Genomic DNA, 23304 nt, shown 5'->3' on the forward strand with positions numbered 1-23304 from the left:
GGTGTAAACACGAAAGTTGTAGGTATAAATGTTAGCTTTCTAGTGCCGTTGGTTTGACTTCAAAAGGATTTATAGAATTTGAGTTATGGTCAAATTACTGAACGTAGGTCACAGTGAATAATTGATTATGATTGATGAATTAGTATATGTATGTATATGTTTGTGAATACGATATTGTCCATGATTGATGAAGTGTTATATGTATATATGATGTTTTAAGATGTTGATTATTATTTGATGTTGTTCTATTGTGATATAATTGTATATGCATTACTTGAATTATATGTGAATAATTGAGACGTTGTTGACTTGCATTTGATATTATTATGTCATGCTGTTTTTGTATACTGCTGTGTTGATGTTGTTATTTAACTAAGCTGCATGAGTCGGTCTAAGTTGATTAAGATGATGAAGTTCCAAATTATTGGATTATACAAGAGTTTGTCGATTTAAGATGTTAAGAGGTCGAGTCCATGCATTAGCATTTCATTGTTGGGGGCTTGATGCCCTGGAGCCTTTGCTCAATTAAGTTGAGGGCTTGATGCCCTGGGAGCCTTTTTACGCTCAAATAAAGTTGGGGGCTTGATGCCCTGGAGCCTATTTACGCTCAAAGATTGGTACCACATGCATGATTAGAAGATTAAGTTGCATAGTCAAGAGGTTAAGTTGTCAAGTTGTCGAGTTGTTAAGTTGTTAAATCATGAAATTGTTTAAAGCTGTGATTCTTTATATGAACTATTAAAGAAGTGAATTATGATATATTATTATCTATGATGAATATTATGATGATTACATGATGTTGTCTATGAGTTGTTAAATATGATTGATGATGCTTATGTTGTTAAATGTAATTGATGAATTATATGCTTAATATTATTGTTTGTGAAATCTCACCCCTTCTGTTTGTCCACCATGGGTAACTAACAGGTAACCAAGAATAGTTGATGTCGTGTGAGCTTTCCTTCTCGTGTGTCTTAGGTGCTCTGATACGTAACGGGATGAGAACTTTGTTATTGCTTTTCTATTCATTACGTATTGTTTTTGAAGATTTATGACTATGTTTTTAGATTGGATTTTTATGAGACATTTATGAAGAGGCCTTCGTGCCAAAGACTGTTTTAGTTATTGAAATAAATTCCGCTGCGAAGTATTAAAGATCTTGTATTTGAATTTTAAAGGATAAATAGTTATTTATTCAGTTTATGATTTTAAGAAAAGAATGTGACATTCCGTTTATGTTGAAAAACTCTGATTATTTATGCGAAATTTTTATGTTGGGAAAACGGGATGTTACAACATACATTCCCATGACTTCTATCTCTCTCTTTGTCTGTATCTCTCTCTCAATCAACCAAAACCTTCATCACCGATTCTTTCTTTGTATTCCTTCTCTTAATTTCGATCTCACATCCCTCTCCTTCGTGTACTCATTCATGATGGTGAGGCTTTGTGTTTTCTTTTTCTCTAAAAAATTCTTCTTCTGAAAATACTTCAGAAGCAGGTTAGGAGTGCTTCTGATGTGATGTTCAGAATCAGATATGCAGCGGAATAAAACAGAGCAGAGAAAAGAAAGAAAGACACAAGCAATTATCCTGTTCCTTCCACAAATCGGAAGTAGTCCAGTCCCCCTTGCACTTCCAAGGAGATTTCACTAACAATCACAAAGATTACAAATGCTCAATACTCTCTAAGTATGAGACTTCTCAAAATGCTCAAGCACGCAGGCAAGAGTCTTCCAATGCTCAAGCACTAAAGCAAGAGTCTTCTAATGCTCAAGCACGCAGGCGAGATGCTTCTATTCAAACAAAAATACAGAGAAAAATGTTTGACTTGAACACTTGATATACAATCAGTGGTGTTCACAATACAATGCAATAAAGACTCTAGACTTGTGAATTTCTAAGATGTATCAAATCAGTGCAGAAATTCAAGGTGCTTTTTAGAATCAAATTTGGCAGAGTTTTGGCGCTTTTAACTTGTGTTGATATCTCTTACCAATCTTCAAGTCCTCACTCCTTTATATAGAGGTGTGAAAGAGACATTGAGATTTTTAGCACGTCTAAAGAGTCGTTGAATTCCTTTGATCATCCACCATTAATCTTTTGCCTGATTTGGGTGTAGTCCTTTGAAGGATCAGCTTCAAATTCATTCCCATCTTGAAGGAACATTTCTGCAGGCAGAGCTGTTGGCTTGTCCTGTAGCGTAGACAAAAACAGAGTAGTGGAGGTAGTGGTTGTACACTTGTACTTTGTCAACTCTGATGAAGAAGGACAAGTATCCAATGCTTTTCAAATGACCGTTGATACCTCCCTTTCAATTCTTCGTTCTCTTAGATGAGGTTGAAACGAAAAATAGCTCCTTTGAATCTTCAGTTTAAATTTACTGATCAATTGCAGCTTCTGGTGATGATATAGCTTCTGATGAAAATGTGCTTCTGATGCTCTTCTGCTTCTGATGAACTTCTGCTTCTGATGACGTCATTTCTTCAGAGGCACTTTGTTACTTCAAAAGCTTCTTGGCTTCAGACGCAGTTTTCTTCAGATGCTTTGGATTCTTTTGCTCTCCATTGTTCTTTCAAGACCTATTGAAATTGAATGACTTTGCATATGGTCCTGTACACTTGAACAATCATTAGCAATAACCAATTGACAATTTTTAATACCTTGTTATCAGCAAAACTCATTAAGGTTTATTGTAAAACACATTTTATTCCAACATATTTTGTTGCAGTTTTTTAGGTTGGATATTTTTTGCATAGTTAGTTATATTAGCAATAGGTTCTTTGCAGACAAGCTTTTGGTATTTTAAATTCAATGTGTCTTTAAAAATTGAACTCTTAACAAATGATATATCTTTATATGTTCATGGTTAGTTACCTTTCTTTTTAAAACTTTTGATATGTTTATTCTCTTTGTTATGAGTACAAGAGATAACATTAAGAGAGTCCTACTCTTATTTAGGAATTAGAGAATTTTCTTGGTGGTACATTACATCGGTACTTTTTTCATTTCAGAGGTCTGCTGCTGCTATATCTTATTTTGCTGACTTGCTGATGCAGATTGTTTGGACCATTTTTTCTGCTTTTGGTGTGGTTCTATTCCCAACTCTACTGAGATTTTTCTGGTGTCAGAGAAGAGAATTTCGACGCCCGGTTTGGTCTGAGGCAAGTAGACTGCTAGAGTTTGTGTTCTGCAGCAAATATGTTGTGGTTATGGTTTAGTTCCTTTGAAACATTGTGATGTATCGGGGTTTCCTTAATTAAAAGCCTTTTATGTTTTGCAGTTTTTCACTTCTTTGTCCATAGTACCTCCTCCTATGTTGCTAATATTTGTTGTAGTATCTTGCTTGACACTATGTATTACCTGCTATTTATTTAATATATATGTTTTTTTTTAAATGAATATATGAATCTTTTATGATTATTTAATTGGTACCATATATATTGATAGATTCAGTTTGTCAAGGCATGATGGTCGACTTAATAAAAGCATGATTTTTGCAGTGCTACAAATTAGATGCTGTGAAATTCTTTGAGATGAAGGATTTATTTTTGACATTTTTTTTATGAAGATTTTCGTTCGGTAGTATTCATTAGAAGTAGTCGGTATGAAATTTTTTAAGATGAAGGATTTATTTTTATCATTGTTATGATGAAGATTTTTATTTGATAGTATTCATTAGAAGAATAAGCGAAAAATTTCATTTTTATTTTTACACTTTTTTGTACGAAAAAAAGATAGAAGAATGCATGAATCCTTAACTTTATTCGACGCCCGATTTGGTCCGAGGCAAGAGCTTCTCCATTGTTTATGACCCGAGCGGTAGTATGGGTAAAAGTTCTAGTGTTTACAATATTATATGTCAAATAAGTTTTTAGAATAGGGTAAACTAAAATGACCAAATTGTTGAGTGAGTGACAATTGATTTAAATAGTTTAAGGACTAAATTTACTCAACAAATGTGATCGAAGCCCTCAACAATAATCATACAGCTCCCAAATTAATGATTGTTACTTATTTCAAGTTTTAATAGTATTATTTTTTCATATGTTAGAAGAAAGGCCAATCAAGAAAGGTCTACGTTTGTGTTTTCAAGTCTCTTTGCTGCCATTATAACAAAAAACTAATCAAGATGAGATCAAATCTTCATTAGCATTTTCAGGGCATTACTCAAATGAAACTTTTTTACTTTTACTGAAAAATGTAAAAACTAAGATGAAAACATAAAAAAGTTTTGTTCAAAATTTCCTACAAGTTTATCGATTTCACTCCAAGTTCTGCGGAGTAAATTCGATTTTATTTTTGAGTACTAAAACTCAAATTTACATCCAAATAAACTCAAATAGATATCTAGCTAAACTCGTAGAATTCGTACGATTCCAGAAGTAAACTCACAATTTTTACAAAGATGGTTGAACTCATTTGATTGACATGTAGTTTTCAATACTAGTACATAAGAATGACAATCCAATCAGAAACTGTGTTTTTTGAAGCAAGACTTTAACCAGGGTTTCTGCTTGTGGGTTTGTTGTTTCATTTAGAACAAAACGATGGACTTGTAATATAATATTTTTCATTAGTTATGATAAGGAAGGGATCAAAATGGAATGAAAAAAAACAATTAACCAGGAGGACCAATTTAAATATTGACCTATTATTTTAAATTTTAGAAGTATTTTATCTTTTTACTTCTCTAACGGATTTATCAAGATTGAAAAAAACAATTGTTCATTAGGACCAATCAGGGGTGAATACATTTATAGTTGGGTTTCAAACAAAGGTGCCACTGAAGATGATGATAAGTCAATGAGGGAGACGAAGAGATGTTTTGCTTTAGTTTTTTGTGTTTGACATTCTACTTTGCTGCTTTTACTTTGGTTCTAGGAGTAATTCGAATTTTACTTAAGAAATTGCGATTCTAGGTGTTGGATTAAAGAGAGCTTCTATAATCATTTTATGTATGTTGAATTTTTTAATGATTTTGATTATGAGATTAGCGGTGCCTTTGTTTTAGCTTTTTAAAAAAATAGATTTTATGTTAAAAGAATCTAGAGATTTTTTTTAAAGATTTTAAAAAAAATCTGAAGTTATTTTTATTTGCCTACTACCTATAAAAATCCTTTTTTTTTTTCTAAAAATTGAGTTTTAACTTGTACATGTGTTACCTCCTTGTAGTTGAAAAAAAATTGATTTTGAAAAAAGCTACTCTTAATAGTTTTTCATTTTAGGATCAAAATAGATTTTTCTGATAAAATGATTTTTTTTTTTTTTTTTAATCCTAAACAAACACTTAAAAATGAAAAAAGTGATTTTTTTAAGGAAAAAATTGATTTTTTTTTTTTAAAATCTTAAACAAATGGAGCCTAGGTGTTGTAGTTATTAGATGATGATAATGTTTTTGATGGTTGTTGTTTTTGAATTTTTTTCTTCTGGATTTTTATTAATGTTGATGAAGGTTGTGTTAAAGATGATGAAGAATAGATAGAAGGAAGAAGATGAAGAATTTTTTGGATTTCTGTCTTCTTGTTTTTTAGATTTTGTCCCTCTACGAATTTTGTTTTTTAGTTTTCGTCCCCCTAACTTCCTGACTCAGCATCTGGAATGACACATAAGCATCGTTTGCCACGCTAGCACGTCGTCCTCTGTTGGCAACATACTCATTTTTGTAATAGATGATGACGGCATGGACCAAAACCAAAACGTTTATAACTTACACGGTTTATTTTAGAACAAAAAAGATACATGAACGAAAATAAAAAACACGTGAACTTACAGAAACGATTTACCTATTTAAGTCATAAATAAATAAATATACTTTTTAATTAAACAAATTAAAACTTCTATTTGGATAGATAGATACTTATAATAAAATAAAGGAAAATGTTAACCGATGCCCTGGGGCACTGGTTAAAATATATAAAAGTATGGGTGCCGCTAACCGGTGCCTCCGTGACACTGGTTAAAAAGCAATAAATGAATAGATTATATTTATTTTACCTTAATTAAAGTGATAAATAAGTCAACTAATTAAAATAAAAGAGAGTTGTATTTAATACTCTATCAAATTTCCTTTCCTTTATTTTTCTTGTGATTTCAGTTTTGGTATTTTTTTCACGTGGACTTTACTTCCTTATCCTATTAAAAATATGATTTCCTTTTCTTTAAATAAGTCAACTAATTAAAACAAATGAGAGTTGTATTCTTTTTATTTCTTAACAATTATTATTTTTCATCACGTGGATTTTACTCAAACGAATTTCCTTTTTTCTGTGAATTATTTATGAATCATTTTTTTTCTTTCGAATCTCCGTGAATTTTTTATGAATCAATTTTTTCTTTAAAAAAGAAAAGAATTTAATGCTTGTATCACAAAATAGGAAATTTGACAAAGTATTGAATGCACATTTCTCTTATTTTAATTAGTTGATTTATTTCTCACAGATAAAACAAGTGGGATTGATTCATTTATTGCACCTTCATTTATTGCTCCTTAACCAGTGCCCTAGCATTGCCCTAAAAGGAAAATGTTAACCAGTGCCCGGGGCAGGGCACTTGTTAAAATATATAAAAGTATTGATATAGAGTATTTAATTTTAAACCCAACATATAGTTTTTTCATGTATAAAGTATGGCATTTCTTATTCCTTGGAAAAAGTTCAAGCATGTTTTGTAAAGGATTTTCTTACTTTAATGTCGATTTTCCATAGATCACTTGGTTGTAGGATTTTCTTTTCAATCTTGTGGTCCTGAGTCGAGACTTGACTTTTCAAAAGGAATGCAACGTTGAGTAGCTGCAAGAACGAGGTATTTTAAAATAAGTCTTCTTTTATTAAAATTTTCATTTGTTACTCAATCTTTTAGTTTTTAGACAATAACAGTTCAAATCTTAATCACATGGGTGAATCAGAAACTGTTTTTTATTTCTTCTATATCTCAATTTCCGATAGACATAGTTGGTCGAAACAAATCAAAACTAAGGTTTAATTAACTTAGAGTAAGGATTTAATTTGTATACACAATTAGTGTAAACTCTCTTTTACATGTATTTCATTAAAAGGATATTCAGAAAAAGCATCAAAAGGTTTAAAACAATTCCAGAGTTTGAACTGTAAATATGAGGATTCAATGTAAATTTTGCAGAATTTGAAGGACAAGATTGAAAGGATTCAATGTAAGGTTTCTTATGCAGATGATGATAGTGAATAAACAGTGTGTAACTTGTAAGGCAAGTAATCATGTTTCTCTGTGATGAAAGTGGTTGTAAGGTTTATGACAATGTTAGATTTTAAAATAACTTTTGTCACATGACATTTTGTTTTTCAAGTCCAAACAAAGGTTAACAAACTATCATGTATGTGCTTATTAATATTAGAGCCCTAATTTCATGCCTTATTAATATTCCTTTGCAAAACATAGTTCAACATTTTGTTTCATATCTTTTTCTTGAATAGAACAAGCAATACTCATTGTCATTATTATATGAGGCCAAAAATTAATAGTTGAATCAACACCGAATACAATCACAAACACCTGCTCGAATCAAGGGGTCCAAAAGCTTTTGATGGTTTCACCAACTTTAGCTTTGAGACTATTCCAGATGGTCTGACTCCAACGGAAGGTGATGGAGATGTTACTCAAGACATACCATCTCTTTCCCAATCAATCAGAAAGAACTTCCTTCAGCCCTTTGGTGAACTTCTTGCTAAACTTCGTGATTCTGCCACTGCTGGTCTTGTACCACCAGTTACTTGCTTAGTTGCTGATTTTTTAATGTCATTTACCATACAAGCTGCGGAAGAACATGCACTCCCAATTATTCTCTTTTGTCCAGCTAGTGCATGTTCCTTCTTGGTAGCTTTGCACTTTCGTACGCTGATTGAGAAAGGTCTAATTCCACTTAAAGGTAACAATTTCTGCTATATAATATATACACGTGTGTGTGTGTGTGTGTGAAGGGATGAAGTTACTTCACGAGTAATTCTGCTTAATAACTCATCATAAACCTTGATTCTCACCAATCCAAAGTTTCTTAAAATCCAGAATTTGCAGCTATATGATCTGACAGTAAACATTTACTTATATTTTTTAAAGAGCTTATTATACGTTCATTCAAGTTATCTTGTTAAAGTATCAAATAGTTTACAAAATTTATGAAAATGTGTTAAGTTGATTTTCTCAATAAGATCTTTTAGTTTGGCAGTTGGATTGATAAATTTAAGGTTTATAATGAGCTATTAAGTGGAATAACTCTTACTAAAAATTACTCTTAAAGTAACTTCGATCTCTACTCTCTCTTTTTTCATATATGTATATATATGAAGCTTCAAGCTATTGACTTCTATAATTATGACAAGCAGATGAGAGTTATTTGACAAACGGATATTTAGACATCAAACTAGACTGTATTCCAGGATTGCAGAACTTTCGATTGAAAGATCTAACTGACTTTATAAGGAGTACAAATCCAAATGATGTCATGGTAGAATTTGCCATTGAAGCGGCAGATAGATTTCACAAAGCATCTGCTATTGTTTTTAATACTTATGATGAACTTGAGAGTGATGTAATGAATGCTCTCTATTCTATGTTCCCTTCTTTATATACTATTGGACCTTTACCTTCATTATTAAATCAAACTCCACATAATCACTTGGAATCTTTAGGTTCCAATCTTTGGAAAGAAGATACCAAATGTCTTGAATGGCTTGAATCCAAGGAGCCGGGATCGGTTGTTTATGTGAATTTTGGCAGCGTTACAGTTATGACTCCAGAGCAACTGTTAGAGATTGCTTGGGGTTTGGCCAATTGCAGGAAACCATTTTTGTGGATCATTAGGCCAGACCTTGTCATTGGCGGCTTGTTTATTTTGTCATCTGAGTTTGAGAATGAAATTTCAAATAGAGGCCTAACCGCAAGCTAGTGTCCACAAGAACAAGTACTGAACCACCCTTCAATTGGTGGATTCTTGACTCACTGTGGATGGAACTCAACCATTGAAAGCATATGGGAGATTGGAATCGAAATCGATACAAATGTGAGGAGAGAGGAGGTGGAAAAGCTGATCAATGAATTGATGGTGGGAGAGAAAGGAGATAAGATGAGACAAAAGGCAAGGGAGTTGAAGGCAGAGGAGAACACTAATCCAGGTGGTTGTTCGTACATGAACTTGGACAAAGTTATTAAGGAGGTTCTGCTTAAACAATATTAGAATAAAGTGATTTATTCTAGGAAATTTGTTTGTGCATCACTCTATCTCCTCTAGACTTTGTTAGTTAGTCAAGCAAAATGATGCATATAGTGAGAGCTGATGGTTATATTTTAAATTGTAAGCCATATAAATATGATTTATTATGTTATTTGAGTTCAATATAAATAATGATACTTATATTTGTATGGAATTATTTGTTTCATTATATAACTGAATTTGTTTCATGTTCCTTCCTGTATCTATAGCTTGTCTTATTTATTTTAAGTGTAGATAAACCACATAATGCTTCTTGATTTATTGGCTAACATACCCGAACTTCATATTCTATACGGTTAGGGATTTCCCACATTCACGTATTTGAGATATCAATGGTCATTCAAGCAAAATCAGAAGGTGTTAGGTTATCGTTTTGTATTTTCAAAAACCTAGCTTGAATCTTGACTTCTGATCTTGATAGGACGTCCTCCAATATCCCAAATACGTGAATGTTGAGAATCAGGAACCACAAGAATCTGCAGAGGAGAACAAAACAGTGGTACAGCTCATTATTTGATTGATAGATAATAATGTTGAGCTTGTGCCTTTAGAGAATACTGATTTGAGATGCTATATATTGTTTTAATTGTTTATATTTTGTAAGGATATACTATAGTTGTAATATCGTTTGTTAATGCTGAAAAACAGCAATTATTAGAAATTAGAAATCACCAATGGTATGAAATTTCTACCGCCGTTTAGGGTGGCACAAAAGATGGATTCAACCCTCCCAAATCCCAATCAAATTTTCTACATACACAAAAGTAAGGGAATCAAAATCATACCACCTGAATCAATTTTTGCTAGTTGTAAAATTGATTTTAATTAAAAGTAGAATAAAAAGCACGGGCTTATTGTATCATAATATTCAATCCGATGACCTCTATACATTAACTATTTCAAATATCCTTACAGCCTAAAATATCTAAACATTACTTTAAAATTTCCAAGGAAAAAGAAAAAAAGAATAAGATCAAATTAATTTAAGTTCCGCATCTAACTATGTGCAAAGTACGAACGAATCCATATTTCATTTGCGAAGATAGGAAACTAATATATTCCTAATCAATCAACATTTCAGAAGTATCTGTGGTTTGAATGGTGGCTTTAGAACTTTGTATGTTTATGCTTTCACCATGTTTCTTCATTTCCTGAGACCTAATAAACTCTTCAATTTTTGCTTTAAGTTCAACATCAGGAATCAGCATATCGGCGGTAAGATGAGAACGGTTGAATGGGTCACTCTGCACAAATAATCAAATAGGAAAGCATAAATCACTGAACCACTTTTCAGAATGAACATCAGTAATATAAAACAACAGGTCAAAGGAGTTAGTTACGCTGTCACTAAGAAGATGCCTCTGGATGACAGGACGATCAACCGTGATTCTTGAGGAAGGCAAGATAACTGGATCCTTCATCAAAGTGTACTACAATACATATAAAAAAAAATTGTTTATTAATTCATTGTGTATTTAAATTAACTTATTCTGCATTAAAAACAGCTCACGATAAAAGCAAAAAACAAATTGACAGCTTTCGCAAAATCAAAAGCAACTTTTCCTAAAAAAAATATAAGATCAGTGCCGGATCTTTCCATAAAAACATCGACGTCTGCGCAGAAAAAAGTGTAAAGCATACTTGAATTGGATCGAGGAATTCATCTGGTATTTCTCCTAGTGTATCTTCAGCTTCCATGGCCTCTGAAGCAGCAACTTTGGCTTTAGCACCGAGCTGAATAAATTCCTGAATAATTCTTCCATCCTCCCCAATTCTACGAAGGACATCCGCAGCTGAGCTAAACAACTGCAGCAAATTCGCAGTCAAATTGCATTCTCTGATTGGATCGTAGAAATACTGTAGTAGAGATCATAAACTACTTGAGGACAATTGCAGTGTATTAAAAGTCTAACCTGATCATTGTATGATCGGCCATCCTTTGAGATGGCAGATGGGAAGATGGAATTTGTGTCACCTCTGGCAAGATGAACATATACATGCACAATCTTCAAATGAATAAATTAGACTGTAGTTAGTTCTCCAGAATATAAAGTTAGAATTTGTTCTGAAATATAAATGATAACTATATATCCCTTCAAAGAAAAATACAAAGAAAACCTCCCGCAATCTCTCTTGCAAAGTAAAACCACAAATGTTCAATATAAAATGATATAAATAAGGGTTTTGGTATTAGCAAAGACTAGAGAAAACAACAACTCTTCATGAAATAATTCTTAAGTTACTAATGTTGGAAAGATTTTCATGTCAAGCGGACAACAACAAGAATTGTACAAGACATTAATGTGAGGTAGCATAGGACAGACAATTTTGATACTATAGAGATTGAAAAATACAACAATTTTTGTAATATATATTCTGACGAACAAACAAACCATCGTGAATGAAATTATTCAGCTTGCAAAGCAATAAGGAATGCACAAGAAATGAACATGGTTTTTAACAATATAACAGGAAATAATGGCATTTAGCAATGTAACAGGAAATAAAAGTGAAGTATAAAAGCACTCTTCTGTATTTGCTTTTGGGTCTGCCAAAGGTAATGCCAACCTGTTTAAGCAAATGCTTTGGACGAAATTCATATTTTTCGGGATCTTTCAGACTGAGTGATTTTCTTTGGGGACCCACCAATTGCAGCAGAAAGTAATTGAGCATGCTAGCCACTCTATCAACCTTGCAAAATGAAGGGAAAAAAATATGATTAAGCTTATAAGGAGAATAACAAAGTTCAGAGGAACATTATGGTTTGCTACAAAATTTGTTTTATGCGTGACAACATGAATAACAAGCTAATGTTGGATAGAGAGATATTACCATCTCGGGAAGCAGGAATGGAGCAGTAATCTGCTCTGTAGTGAATGCAAGCATACTGACATCTTCATTGGCCAATTTCATATCTATCCGAATAATCTACAAAAACATTCCAGCATTGTGTTAGACTATTCATTGTTATGAAATAAATATTATATTTTATAATAGCAATTATGGCGGTTATTGTGTAAGTTATTCTGTAACAAGTAGTTATAAGTTATTTATGTATTGTGTGTGAATAAAAGGGAAGCCACATGCTTTTGTGGGTTATTCTGAAAAGTAGAAAGTAGTTATTTGGAAGGGAGAGACCAAGCTCTCGAATTCTTGGAGGGGAGAGAACCAAGACTCTAGAATTTCTTGGGAATCTATTGTATTATTAATATTAATTTGGATTTTGATACCAGTTTCTATCACATTGTTTATTTTATTAGATTAATTTTAAAATATTTGCATAAACATAATTACTAAATAGACCAAAGTCAGACTGACATTTTCTTGAGAGTGGAATAACCGGGTCCTTTCCTGCCTCTCTTGAACTGGTCGTCGCTCCCATTCAGCAGTATTCGACATCTCAGCCTCCAATTCTTTTAGCTCAAGAATTTTGTTCAGACTTTCGTCAAGAAGATAGATACTATCATTAATCAGAAAATTCAAGAAATTGAGATAGACGCCCTTTTCCTCCTCTTTAGCAATCTGCAACAAAATTAGGTTCAGCAAAAACCAAATGCAGTTGAGTATCATGAGATAAAAATCAAAAAATCAAATGTCTTTCATGTATCACCTGTCTCCAAGCACTGCGATGACTAGGGACATTCCACAGGTATTCAAGGAGCTCAGCAATATTATGACGGATGTTAAACTTATCGTAGAACTGTAGTGAACAAGTAACAAATAAGATAAATTAGCTAGGGATTCTTGTAGTACTCAACAACAAAGAAAGATTATGAATCCAAATACTGAAACCCACTGAAAATAATATGTATATCAATGTTGTGAATCGTGGATAGCGGAATATGAAAATTCCGCTACGCAATAGTACTATAGCAGCCATTTGACAACATTTTGTACTAAAAAGTGTTCCACGGAACAATTGTTGTTTGTCCAAATTCTCCTGCGCTATATCGGTATAGCGTCGCTATAACTGCTATTTAACAACATTGATGTATATCATTGTGTGTACAATACAAAACCATTATCAGGGCAATATATGTGAGCTATATAAAATTAGTGGAACAGTTTGAAATAAAATTCGCAAGTTAATCTGACATTGCTAGTCAATAACACATTTAGGACTATAATGAAATATTTATCTAACCATCCTATCTCATCATTCAGTAAACATAAACGTGGACACCCTTGTTGAAGTTTCAGAATGAGTTTGAAAATAATAATCAAGATAGGTGTTTTCCGAACAACTAAAATAGATTCCTGGTATCAATCTATAAATTTACAGCATGAAGAAAAAAAGTTGGTCATTGTCTTCAAATGTAGACTAACCTGTGTGTGAGAACCAGTGAACTCAATGTCGACATAAAGTTTCAGAAGATTCCTCACAAGATACTGAAGAGACAGTTGGTGCCCTTCAAATAAAGTAGATGTAGCAGATGAGCCGCTGCATTAAGGGAATAGGGCATGGCAAACACGTTAAAATTACTGGACTTCAGAACAAGATTCAGTGATATAGATTTAACAACCAAACTTCCACTTTTGTATAAAAGACACCAAATTACCTCCTACGAGGCATCCAGTTATTCAGAACTTCGACCATCTTGGCTCTCAGGTATGGGTTTTTGATAAAGTCGGGGCTGCCCATGAACATAATTATGAAGTTCATAAACTCGTCCTGCAGAACAAGAATAGAAAGGCATAACCCTGAATAAGAATTTGGTAGAGAAAGGATTAATAAAAAATAACCGTTTGAGGTGAAATCTACCAGCACTACTCCATCTAAGGCCTTTGGAATCCGGGAAGCAAAAATTAGAAGTTCCAGGGCATCTTCTACAAAATGTTCAGGCATGGTGGAAAATTCCATAGGGCATGGGTTTGGTAGTGGCATCTTAAATCCACCTACCAAGCCAACCAACCAGACGATCATCAAGCGGTAGAAGGAAAGTGCATTCTGAATAAGAGTGTTATCCTAAGGAAAATAATGTGAAACTGAAAAAGTCAAAATGAGAATTTGAAACTTTAAGCTAGAAAAAACACTAAAAAGTAACAAAAGCTAATCTACAAAATATGAGATGAATCAACCATCCAACTTTAAAAATTAGACTCAGATTATATAATCTTTGAAAGATATAGAATATGACACTCTTATCCTTCAAAGCAACCACAATCATGAATTCTTTATTAAGAAATAAAAAAATACCATTAGGTTCCATCAATGAGCTAATGTCACAAACTAAAACTAGGAATGATAGCAGAAAGAGAGCACAATTGTGACAAGGTGCAAATAAACAAAACTGCACTCAATTAGTTTTATTTATATTCTAGTATAAATAAATGTAATCCTGTAGTACAAGGTCTAATACATGAGTATCTAGAACACAACATTCTGTACCACTGTGTACAATAACACTACGACGGCTACTTACACTCCTCTCTCAAAGTAGATAATTTAATCATAAGTACTTGGCATGTTACAGATGTAGTTAATTCAAGGACCCTTGAGAGGCTGTGGTAAAATATATATGCTAGAAGGTCATTAAGTTGATCAAATTAGTAGCATTAAAACAAAACAGAAGATCTTCTCCCCTGAAGAAACAGTCTATCAGTGCTTCTATAAAAGACTGGTCTGGAGGTAAATGCAAGGCTATTTGATTGTCACAAATCAGTAGCACGTTTGAAAAGGAGAAAACTAGTGTTTCTACCTTATCAATACTAATGGGCCTATAATTGTACAAGAGTTCAGTTTAGTACACTAAGGTAGGTAGCTTTTGGTATACAGGTTAGAAGTAGAACAGAACAGGACAAAAGTATAAAAAGTGGTACATTTACATTTTGGCACCATATGGAACCAAAGAGGACGTTACATGTTACTCCATTCCATTATGTCTGTGTAAAACGCTACTCAAGTATGGTGTGTATCTAATGGACATTTTACAGAGATTACAAAACTCTAGAAAGATAAGAAATATAACCTACCCTCAATATCTGAGCTTCATAGCAAAGCTTCTCTTGCGAATACAACTCCAGTTCTTTCTCAAGTCGAGTTATATCCAATGCCAATTGGGGAGAAGGTGACTGCTCCTGCATGGTTTTAAGTGTGGAAAGAGTATCTTCGCTTCTAGAAATATCCTGAAAAATAACATGGCCCCAAATTCAAAGCATATAAGAAATAAGACAACCTTAATATTTAGCCCCCATAAAATTAGAATACTAAACTTAGCACCAAAACAAAAAATATTAGAATATTAAACCTTTAATTCTACCCAAACATACATGTCATTACCTGAGCTAAGTGTTTGTAGTCAGAAAATGCTTTTAAAAGCCCCAAGTTGAGCACTCTTGCAGTCATAAAGAAGCATTCACATATAAATGAGTATTTTGGACTGGCATTATTACTGCCAGAACTACTGGCCTCTTGAGATTCTTGCAGACGTTTCCCACCATCATTATATTGATTAATATCCACTGCCGTAGCTGGGTTTTTACTTTTAAGCCACTCAGCAACTTCTTCTGATGACGCATGAAGGGCAGTTAACCCACTAAAACAAGATCATAACCAAAAGTAAAATATAGATACATGAAACTTCAATAAGAAATTCTAAAATTTAATATACAAAGCCCCACACCTTAGATTCAAACGATTTGAGTGGTGTACATATTTAGCATCAATTTTATCCCTTTTAGTTAAATTTGCATCTAAAAATGGTTCGCAGAGGCGAAGCATGACAGCACTGAGACTTACAAACATGCCTGAACTTGCAGAAGTAATTGGGTCAACCTGTTAAAAAAATGTAATACATGGTTTCAGAAGACATTAAAAAAAAGAATAGACATAGGATCAAAAAGAAAACAATAAATTCCGGCCTGAAATATGATTAGTAATGAACAAAAGAATTAAAGAATGAGAACAAAAAAAATTATTAATACAATATCTCTCATTTCATCAAGCTCCATTGTTCCTTAAAATGGAGATAAGAAAATTTACCTGCATCTGAGCCCTAGAAGCATTTAAATTGATCACCTCTGCAAGATACTCAAGTACATTTTCACGAGTATCTGTACTTTTAAGAAGGATGCGGAGTGCTTCGGATAGGCCATCATATAAGGTGTTCATGACAGTTTTGATGGTGGTGAATGAAGATAGTAAATCAGCTGGTCGCCGAGTTGACGCATCAGAAAAGCACTGCTGCCTGGATTTAAATGTGAGAAAGAAAAAAAATTAAAAATAAGCCAATTCAGTAGTAAACAATAAGCTAGCTTGTTCAAATGAATCTCACTCATCACAAAGGTTGGCAGAGTAAAGTAGTAAACTCGCAAAAACAGGGAAATCATCAGCAACTGGAAGCAAGGATAGGTTGAAATAAAAGGCAGTAAAAATGGGACAAAGTGGAAGACAAGATCTTGCCTAAATACTAACATTGGTCGTTATTGCTGACAGTGACGACGAAGGGGATTTTAGACAAGTTGTAGTTCCTTATTCAAGTAAACATGCTGCTAAATAAAGATAATCAACCAAGGCAACTCAAAATGGAGACTGAAGTACTGAACATAACTAATGAATCCACATATTAAGGTGAAATGAGTTTTGAACATTTTTTCTTCTTTATTTATTGTGAGAGTAGGGGAGCAGTAATACTTAGCTGAACACAGAAAAGCACAAAAGAAGCAATAAGAAATCACATTACAACACATCTTAAAACTTAGAAAGCTATAAGGCTCAAGAAATACTTTAGAAGTTCCAACGAAGGAATATCCTTAGGGTTCACATAATTACCATCAACCAACATATTGACTATGGACCATTTGTTTCCATGAATCTAAAGGATAGAAATAGAACCAATAAGCACATTGATATTATACTCTTGAAATTTTTTTCATAACTAAAACTACTGGTGTTAGCTTAACCAAGTGACGCTTGAAACACCCTTTCTAGAACTTATCTGAACTTATCTTACAACTTAACAATAATCCTTTTGAACTGATTTCAATGTGCACTTCATGTGACAAAACCTAAACTTCTCATGACAAAACCTGATATTGGACAAGCGCTAAATACCCTTTCTAGAACTTATGTGAACTGATCTTACAACTTAACAATAATTCCTTTTGAACTAATTTCAATATGCACTTCAATATGCACTTCATGAATAAGTTTATTTTAATAAACTAAACTTCTCGTGACAAGACCTGATATTGGACAAGCGCTAGATTAAGCTATTTACCCAACTAGTTAGTTGAACCAAGTTCATACACAACTGAAAGCAACACTCGTCTACTACCATTATCTTCATTTTCTCACCATTCCAACAATTGAATCCCACTAAAACTAAATACACAATCCATACAAAAAACCAACAGATAGTTCAAACCAATTTTACACAGATAAAATAAGAGCTTCATTCCATACCATGAGAAACACGATATCATTTGTCAATTGAACCAAGTTCACACAAATAAAAGCAAGGTTTCAGTCCATAAAACGAGAACATCAACATCCAAAATAATCGAAAACAATTGCATTCCAAACAAACTAGGGCATGTTTGAATAAACAACTTACTAAGTAGCTTATAGCACAAGCGCTTATCATACAAATGCTTATGAATAAACTATCTCCATAAAACAAGATAAATTAAAGTCAAATTGTTTGTCTAGTCTATAAGTTGTTTTCATAAGCTATCCTGGAGACTGGAGTGTTTGTGGAAATAAGCTAAAATAACTTTTAAACATATCGAAGTTGTTTTCATAAGTTCTCCCAAACAGTGTCACTAGTGCTTATGCCAGTAAATTAACTCAAATAAGTCAATTCAAACAGTTTCACTAGTGATTATACCAGTAGATAAGCTCAAATCAGTCAATTTAAACAGCGTCACCGGTGTTTATGTCAGTAGATAAGCTAAAATAAATCAATTCAAACAATGTCAGTGGTGCCTCCGCCACTAGATAAGTTCAAATAAGTCAATTTAAACAGAACCACTAGTGCTTATGTCAGTAGATAAACTCAAATAAGCCAATCCAAACAATCCCTAAAAGCCTAAAACACAATCAAATGATCAAAAACAATCAAAAGTTCAAATCTCACCCAATATCCGGCGAACTCTTGAAGAAGTTTTGATCAGGAAGAGCACTAACATGAAAAAAAGGACCCAAAATGCTAGTCATTTCGATAGCACGACCATTCATATAAACACCTTTAGGAATCCACCATTCATGACTAACAAGACTCTTTGCACCAATAGGTAACCTAACCAAAAACAACAAAACCCTAAGCGAATCCTGAAAATTCCCAAGCACAGATACCTTCATCACACTCCCTCTCAATTCCTCGTACAACCCTTTCAAAATTTTATCCAAAGTTTCAAAATCACTATCCCTAAAAAACTCATCCAAAAACCCCGGTGGACTCTTCACTCCAGCAATTCTTGTTTCACCCCCAAATACCCCCATTCCACCGCCACCACCGCACTCTGATATAATCAGAGGCAGTAACGGCGATCGCGATGCTCCAGCGCCAGTTCCACTGGCGCTGAAATTTGAATCCCGAGCTCCACTAAAAAGCTCGGGATTCGCAAGATGAATCCTACAATACGAAACACAAAGTTTCTTCGCTTGTTTAATCACGGTTTCGATTTCTGACCTAAGATTCTTATCTTTCATGTTAACGATTTTCTTCGATTCATCATGAGCGCGATTGTAACAACCGACTAGATAATGAAACGTTGAGGATTCTACTCCGGTGACAGTGAAATCGCCGGAGAGACGATCGATGAGAACTCTTTCCATTACATCGCGAGATAGGAGAAGGTCTTTTCCTTCACTGAGAATCTCTGCGGCGGTTAGTTCGAGATAAACGATTCTCGAATCGGTTGCTCCGGTGGTGGTTGTTGATTCTCCGGTGATGCTGACGAGGAAGATTTTGCGGATGATTATGTCTTCTACTTCCTGTGGAGTTCGTTGAGGTTTTGTCGCCGTCGCCGTCGCCATTGGAAAATGATCGGAAAATCGATTCTCTGTGATTTTGAGATTTTTTTATTTTCTCGAGAAAATTTTTATCGAGAAATTTTCCCGAGAAAGTGAGAAAGAAAAAGGATCTAGTTAGAGTGATAGAATGATGAAGAAGATTCTTCTTTCTTTCTGAAAAAACTTACTTAAATTGAATTGAATCGGGTAAAGGTTAAAACGACGTGTGGAGAAAGATTAAACGACATGGTTTTGTTATGATAAAATTATTTTGTTTTTATTTTTTTTAAGGAATTTTTTTTTTTTTTTTGTCAAATAGTTTAGTGACTATAATTCACTGAATAAATGGATGTCATGCATATAATAATTAGTGTTGTTACTTGTAAAAAAACAAATTTTTGAAAAATTTACTATTAGAATCATTCAATGAAGGGTGGCGTTTAGTATGGGTAAGTGAAGTTTTGTCCCATCATGGGAAAGTTTTTTTAAAACCATTAGATCAAAGAGGAACACGGATCATTTTATGGTCTGCCCATAGCATATCTTTTCTCACTCTATCTTCAACCTCACTCACCTACCCATCCTCCTCTCTCCTCCATGCCACCCACCACCCAACAACATTACAGTCATCGTTTCTTGGGTGATATTCGTTCAATTCTTTCATATTTGTGTGACATAATTATTCTTTTTTAATTTTTTGCGGTAAAGATTAATAGTTTTTTGTTTGTTGAAAGAAACTAGAGAAAAACCAATGAATGAACAAAGCAATGGAAATGTTATTTGTCTACAATTTATATAATTCAACATTCCTCTTCCACCGAACCAATTAAACTAGTTTCTTTCACATCGGTGACACCGCCATCATCATCATTCACAGTTCATCCGCATAAGCACTAAAACACATGACATTGAAATCACCAATTCAAAGACAGGGATCATCAAATAAATTAAGAAAACATAAAAACGAAAATTGAAAATAGATCTGAAGAAATGAGAATAATCATGGAAATGGATCCTGGAGTAAAAAAAAAACATAGATCAAACGAAATAAAAGGGTAACTGTGCGAGAAGCGGATCTGGAAAACGCAAGCCACATGGTAGAGTGGTTTAGCTGGACGACGGTGAGTGGAGGTGTCTGAAGGTCCAATAAGATGGTGGAAATGCTTCGGAGGTCCGTCGGAAGCTTTGGGACGGTTGGTTTGATCAGCAGTTTCCGGTTGGGGAGAGTGGGGATGGAGGATTGAGAAGAGTGTGAAAATATCTAATGTTAAGAGTCCATGATAGTACCGTGTTCTTCATTTGATCCAATGCACATAATCAACTCTCCCATGGTGGGAAAAAACTTCACTTACCCATACTAAACGCCACCCAATGAAGAGTTCAAGTAACAACTTGAAGACAATATTGTCATGTTTGGTTTCATTTTTAAACTGTTGTTGTGTGTTTGAAACCATCTTAGAAAAGTATGTATATGTCTCTCAATTTCATTTTTTAGCACGAAATTAAAAACTTCAAGATCTAACTTTTTTTTTTTTGTTGTGTTTTGAAGAAATTAAATGTGGTTTAATGAGACATTTCATCTAATTATATCATTAAGATATAATTTTAACTTACCTCCAAAAATAAGGTTGAAGTTTCATAAAAAAAAAAAAAAAATTAAAATTAATTATATCATAATAATGTGACTTACAAACAAACGCGCTTCGACGCACAACTCATTCTTAGCATGAATATATTACTAGTTAATAAAAATGTTAGATCACATGTTTTATGAAAATTTCTACAACCCTAGTGGGATGATATTTATGTATCAATATACTACTACTTGTTTTTGAGTGAGTATACTTACTTGATCACCATTTTAACAAATGATATCCACATGCACAAATAACAATCATTTGCTACTCGCTTCATTGAGTAAGAATAATATATTAAAGGTGAGAAAAACATAAGAAAGGAGATTGAATTCTATTGGTTTTTTCAAAAACTTTTCTAAGTGTTTCAAAACTGATCAAAGTCTAACTTAAAGTTTGTTTGCAACGGATAAATCAAACACAAAAAGAGGGAGAGAGGGAGAGAGATAGAGATAGAGAGAGGGGGGGAGAGAGATTTATATTGGTTCCTCCTACAAACTAGGAGTAATCTAGTCTCATTGCACTTCCAAGGGATTTCACTATAACCTCACTGGATTACAATTGCTCAAGGACACCTCCAAGAGACTTCCAAATGTACAAGCATACAAGCAAGATACTTTCAATGTTCATTCACAACTGAAAGAGACTTCCTATGCTCAAGCACACATGCAAGAGACTTCTAAAGGTTTACAAATAAACAAGATTCGTTCTTACACTTAATATCATAGTCTTGTTGCTGTTCTTCAAGTCTTCAACTCTTTATATAGGCAAGGATTTGAGAGACGTTGGAGTAGAATGTCAGCGCAGTAAGACTTATTGAGAAGCTTCAAATCAAGAACGTTGACCCTTTGTCTGATATGGATAGTTTCGTTGATTAAACATTTGAAATTCTTTTGCAAAAACTGGAATTATCTGGTCATTTTATTTGCCCTTGAAGTTATTTGTTTGTTTCTACATGTGGTTAGAAGAAGATAAACTCTACTATCAGACTTTGATAGAGACAACTACATAAGAGGACAAATCTGACGTGGAGTCTGGGTCCCTCAAGATCTTATGTACTTCTGAGTTTGAAGATTTTTCGAGTCTGATGTTCTTCAGAGTCTGATGAGGATTTTCAGCTTTAGAGTAACAACTATTCTTCTGATCCAAGGTGTTGACTTTTGATTGACCTTTCTTCAGATCTTCTACCATAGTCTTTCAGCTTCTTGTGTATTTTTTATGCTCTTATACATGTTCAAAACTTGTTAAATTTTAATATATGGTCATGCACACTTGAACATGTATTAGAATATCCAATTGTTATTTAATGTTTTGTTGTCATCAAAACTTTAGAGAAATTGTACAAACCAATTTTGATCCAATATATATATTTCTATCTCACATTCATGAATTTTTTTTAGAGGATCCCCCATCCATGGATATTTATAATTTTTTGTTAAAGAATCATTTACGTACAAAAATTATCATTGAAAATATTTTTTTTCTTTTTCTTTTATATGGAAGAGGCTAATTTATTAATTCAACGGTTACCAATATACACCTCTTTCTACTTACTTTCCACAATAAAATTTTCAATCAAATCATTCTTAAATTATTACACTTACTAGGAAATTGATCCTTATACAACAAGAGTCATACCTGTTCAGAAATTACCTCATTTGCAACAACATTTTGAACTAAGCATAATTTCCTTGCACCTCTTGAGCAACAACATTTTCTAAAACATCATTAGCAATAACTTTTCATCATTTTCAGCATTTTCTTCTTTTGGTTCTTCAGGCTCGGTATTGATTCAGTCTTTTGGTCTCCTAAACACACATTTCTTCACAAAGCCTTTTGAGTTATGACCAAACAATCCATACCCGCCACATTGAGTGTCATTGTAAATCTTCTTCATGTTACTCCTACAAACATGCTCCTCATTGCCATCCTTTCTCTTGTTCTTCTTTGGTCTTCCTGCAACACGTCTCACCTTTGGTGGCACATGTTTGTCATAAGGAGTTGGTTCCCAATATATTTGAGAATTCACTAGATGAATGAAATAGTTGTAAGTTATCCGATATGATCCAAGGGTTAACCAAACATTACATTAACAACTGTTTCATCCATTCCTTGAGTAGCTTCAACATTTTCCTCTTGATTATATACTCTATTTTGCACACTTGCAACCAAACAGTCTATCACATTTCTTTACTCATCAGTTAATATATCAACCTCCATAACTCTTGTATCAGCTTCAGTTGTCCCCATACTTACATTTCTCAGAGACTCTTGCATAGCTCTCTCAAGCTCCTGCATCTCTTCAGAATATAATGGTACAAGTTCAACCTCATCATTATCCACCACATGTTGTGCATATATTTCCACTTCATCCCATTAGCCATTGCAACTTGCACCATATCCAAAACATGTTTATCAATTGTCAATGAATTCAAGCAGATATTGCGATTAGAAGCAACACCTTCATACAAC

General features: G+C 33.5%; 2 protein-coding genes across 3 annotated transcripts; one reads left to right on the forward strand and one right to left on the reverse strand.

Moving 5' to 3' along the window:
- The first annotated feature begins 7113 nt into the window (after positions 1–7113).
- Positions 7114–8919, forward strand: LOC11412993 (7-deoxyloganetin glucosyltransferase). Its single transcript, XM_039826584.1, has 3 exons — positions 7114–7126; positions 7597–7902; positions 8357–8919. The coding sequence occupies exons 1-3, from the start codon at positions 7114–7116 to the stop codon at positions 8917–8919; spliced, it is 882 nt and encodes a 293-aa protein (XP_039682518.1).
- A 1124-nt stretch (positions 8920–10043) lies between these two features.
- LOC11412513 (probable ubiquitin conjugation factor E4) lies at positions 10044–19379 on the reverse strand. 2 transcript variants are annotated; one of them, XM_024785571.2, is made up of 17 exons: positions 18820–18953; positions 18321–18779; positions 16226–16430; positions 15867–16018; positions 15524–15779; positions 15217–15369; positions 14006–14209; positions 13803–13915; positions 13570–13684; positions 12854–12943; positions 12562–12765; positions 12076–12171; positions 11812–11934; positions 11157–11249; positions 10885–11049; positions 10584–10673; positions 10044–10487 (listed from the first exon to the last, which is right to left on the reverse strand). In XM_024785571.2, exons 2-17 carry the CDS (start codon positions 18683–18685, stop codon positions 10305–10307), a joined length of 2607 nt encoding a protein of 868 aa, XP_024641339.1. In that variant the 5' UTR covers positions 18686–18779; positions 18820–18953; the 3' UTR covers positions 10044–10304. The 2 variants fall into 2 exon arrangements, with proteins under 2 accessions (XP_024641339.1, XP_003618612.2); XM_003618564.4 differs by having other exon boundaries at positions 18321–19379.
- Between the last annotated feature and the right edge of the window lie 3925 nt (positions 19380–23304).

Source organism: Medicago truncatula, chromosome 6, assembly GCF_003473485.1.
Source record: "Medicago truncatula cultivar Jemalong A17 chromosome 6, MtrunA17r5.0-ANR, whole genome shotgun sequence".
NCBI classification, from domain to species: Eukaryota; Viridiplantae; Streptophyta; class Magnoliopsida; order Fabales; family Fabaceae; genus Medicago; species Medicago truncatula.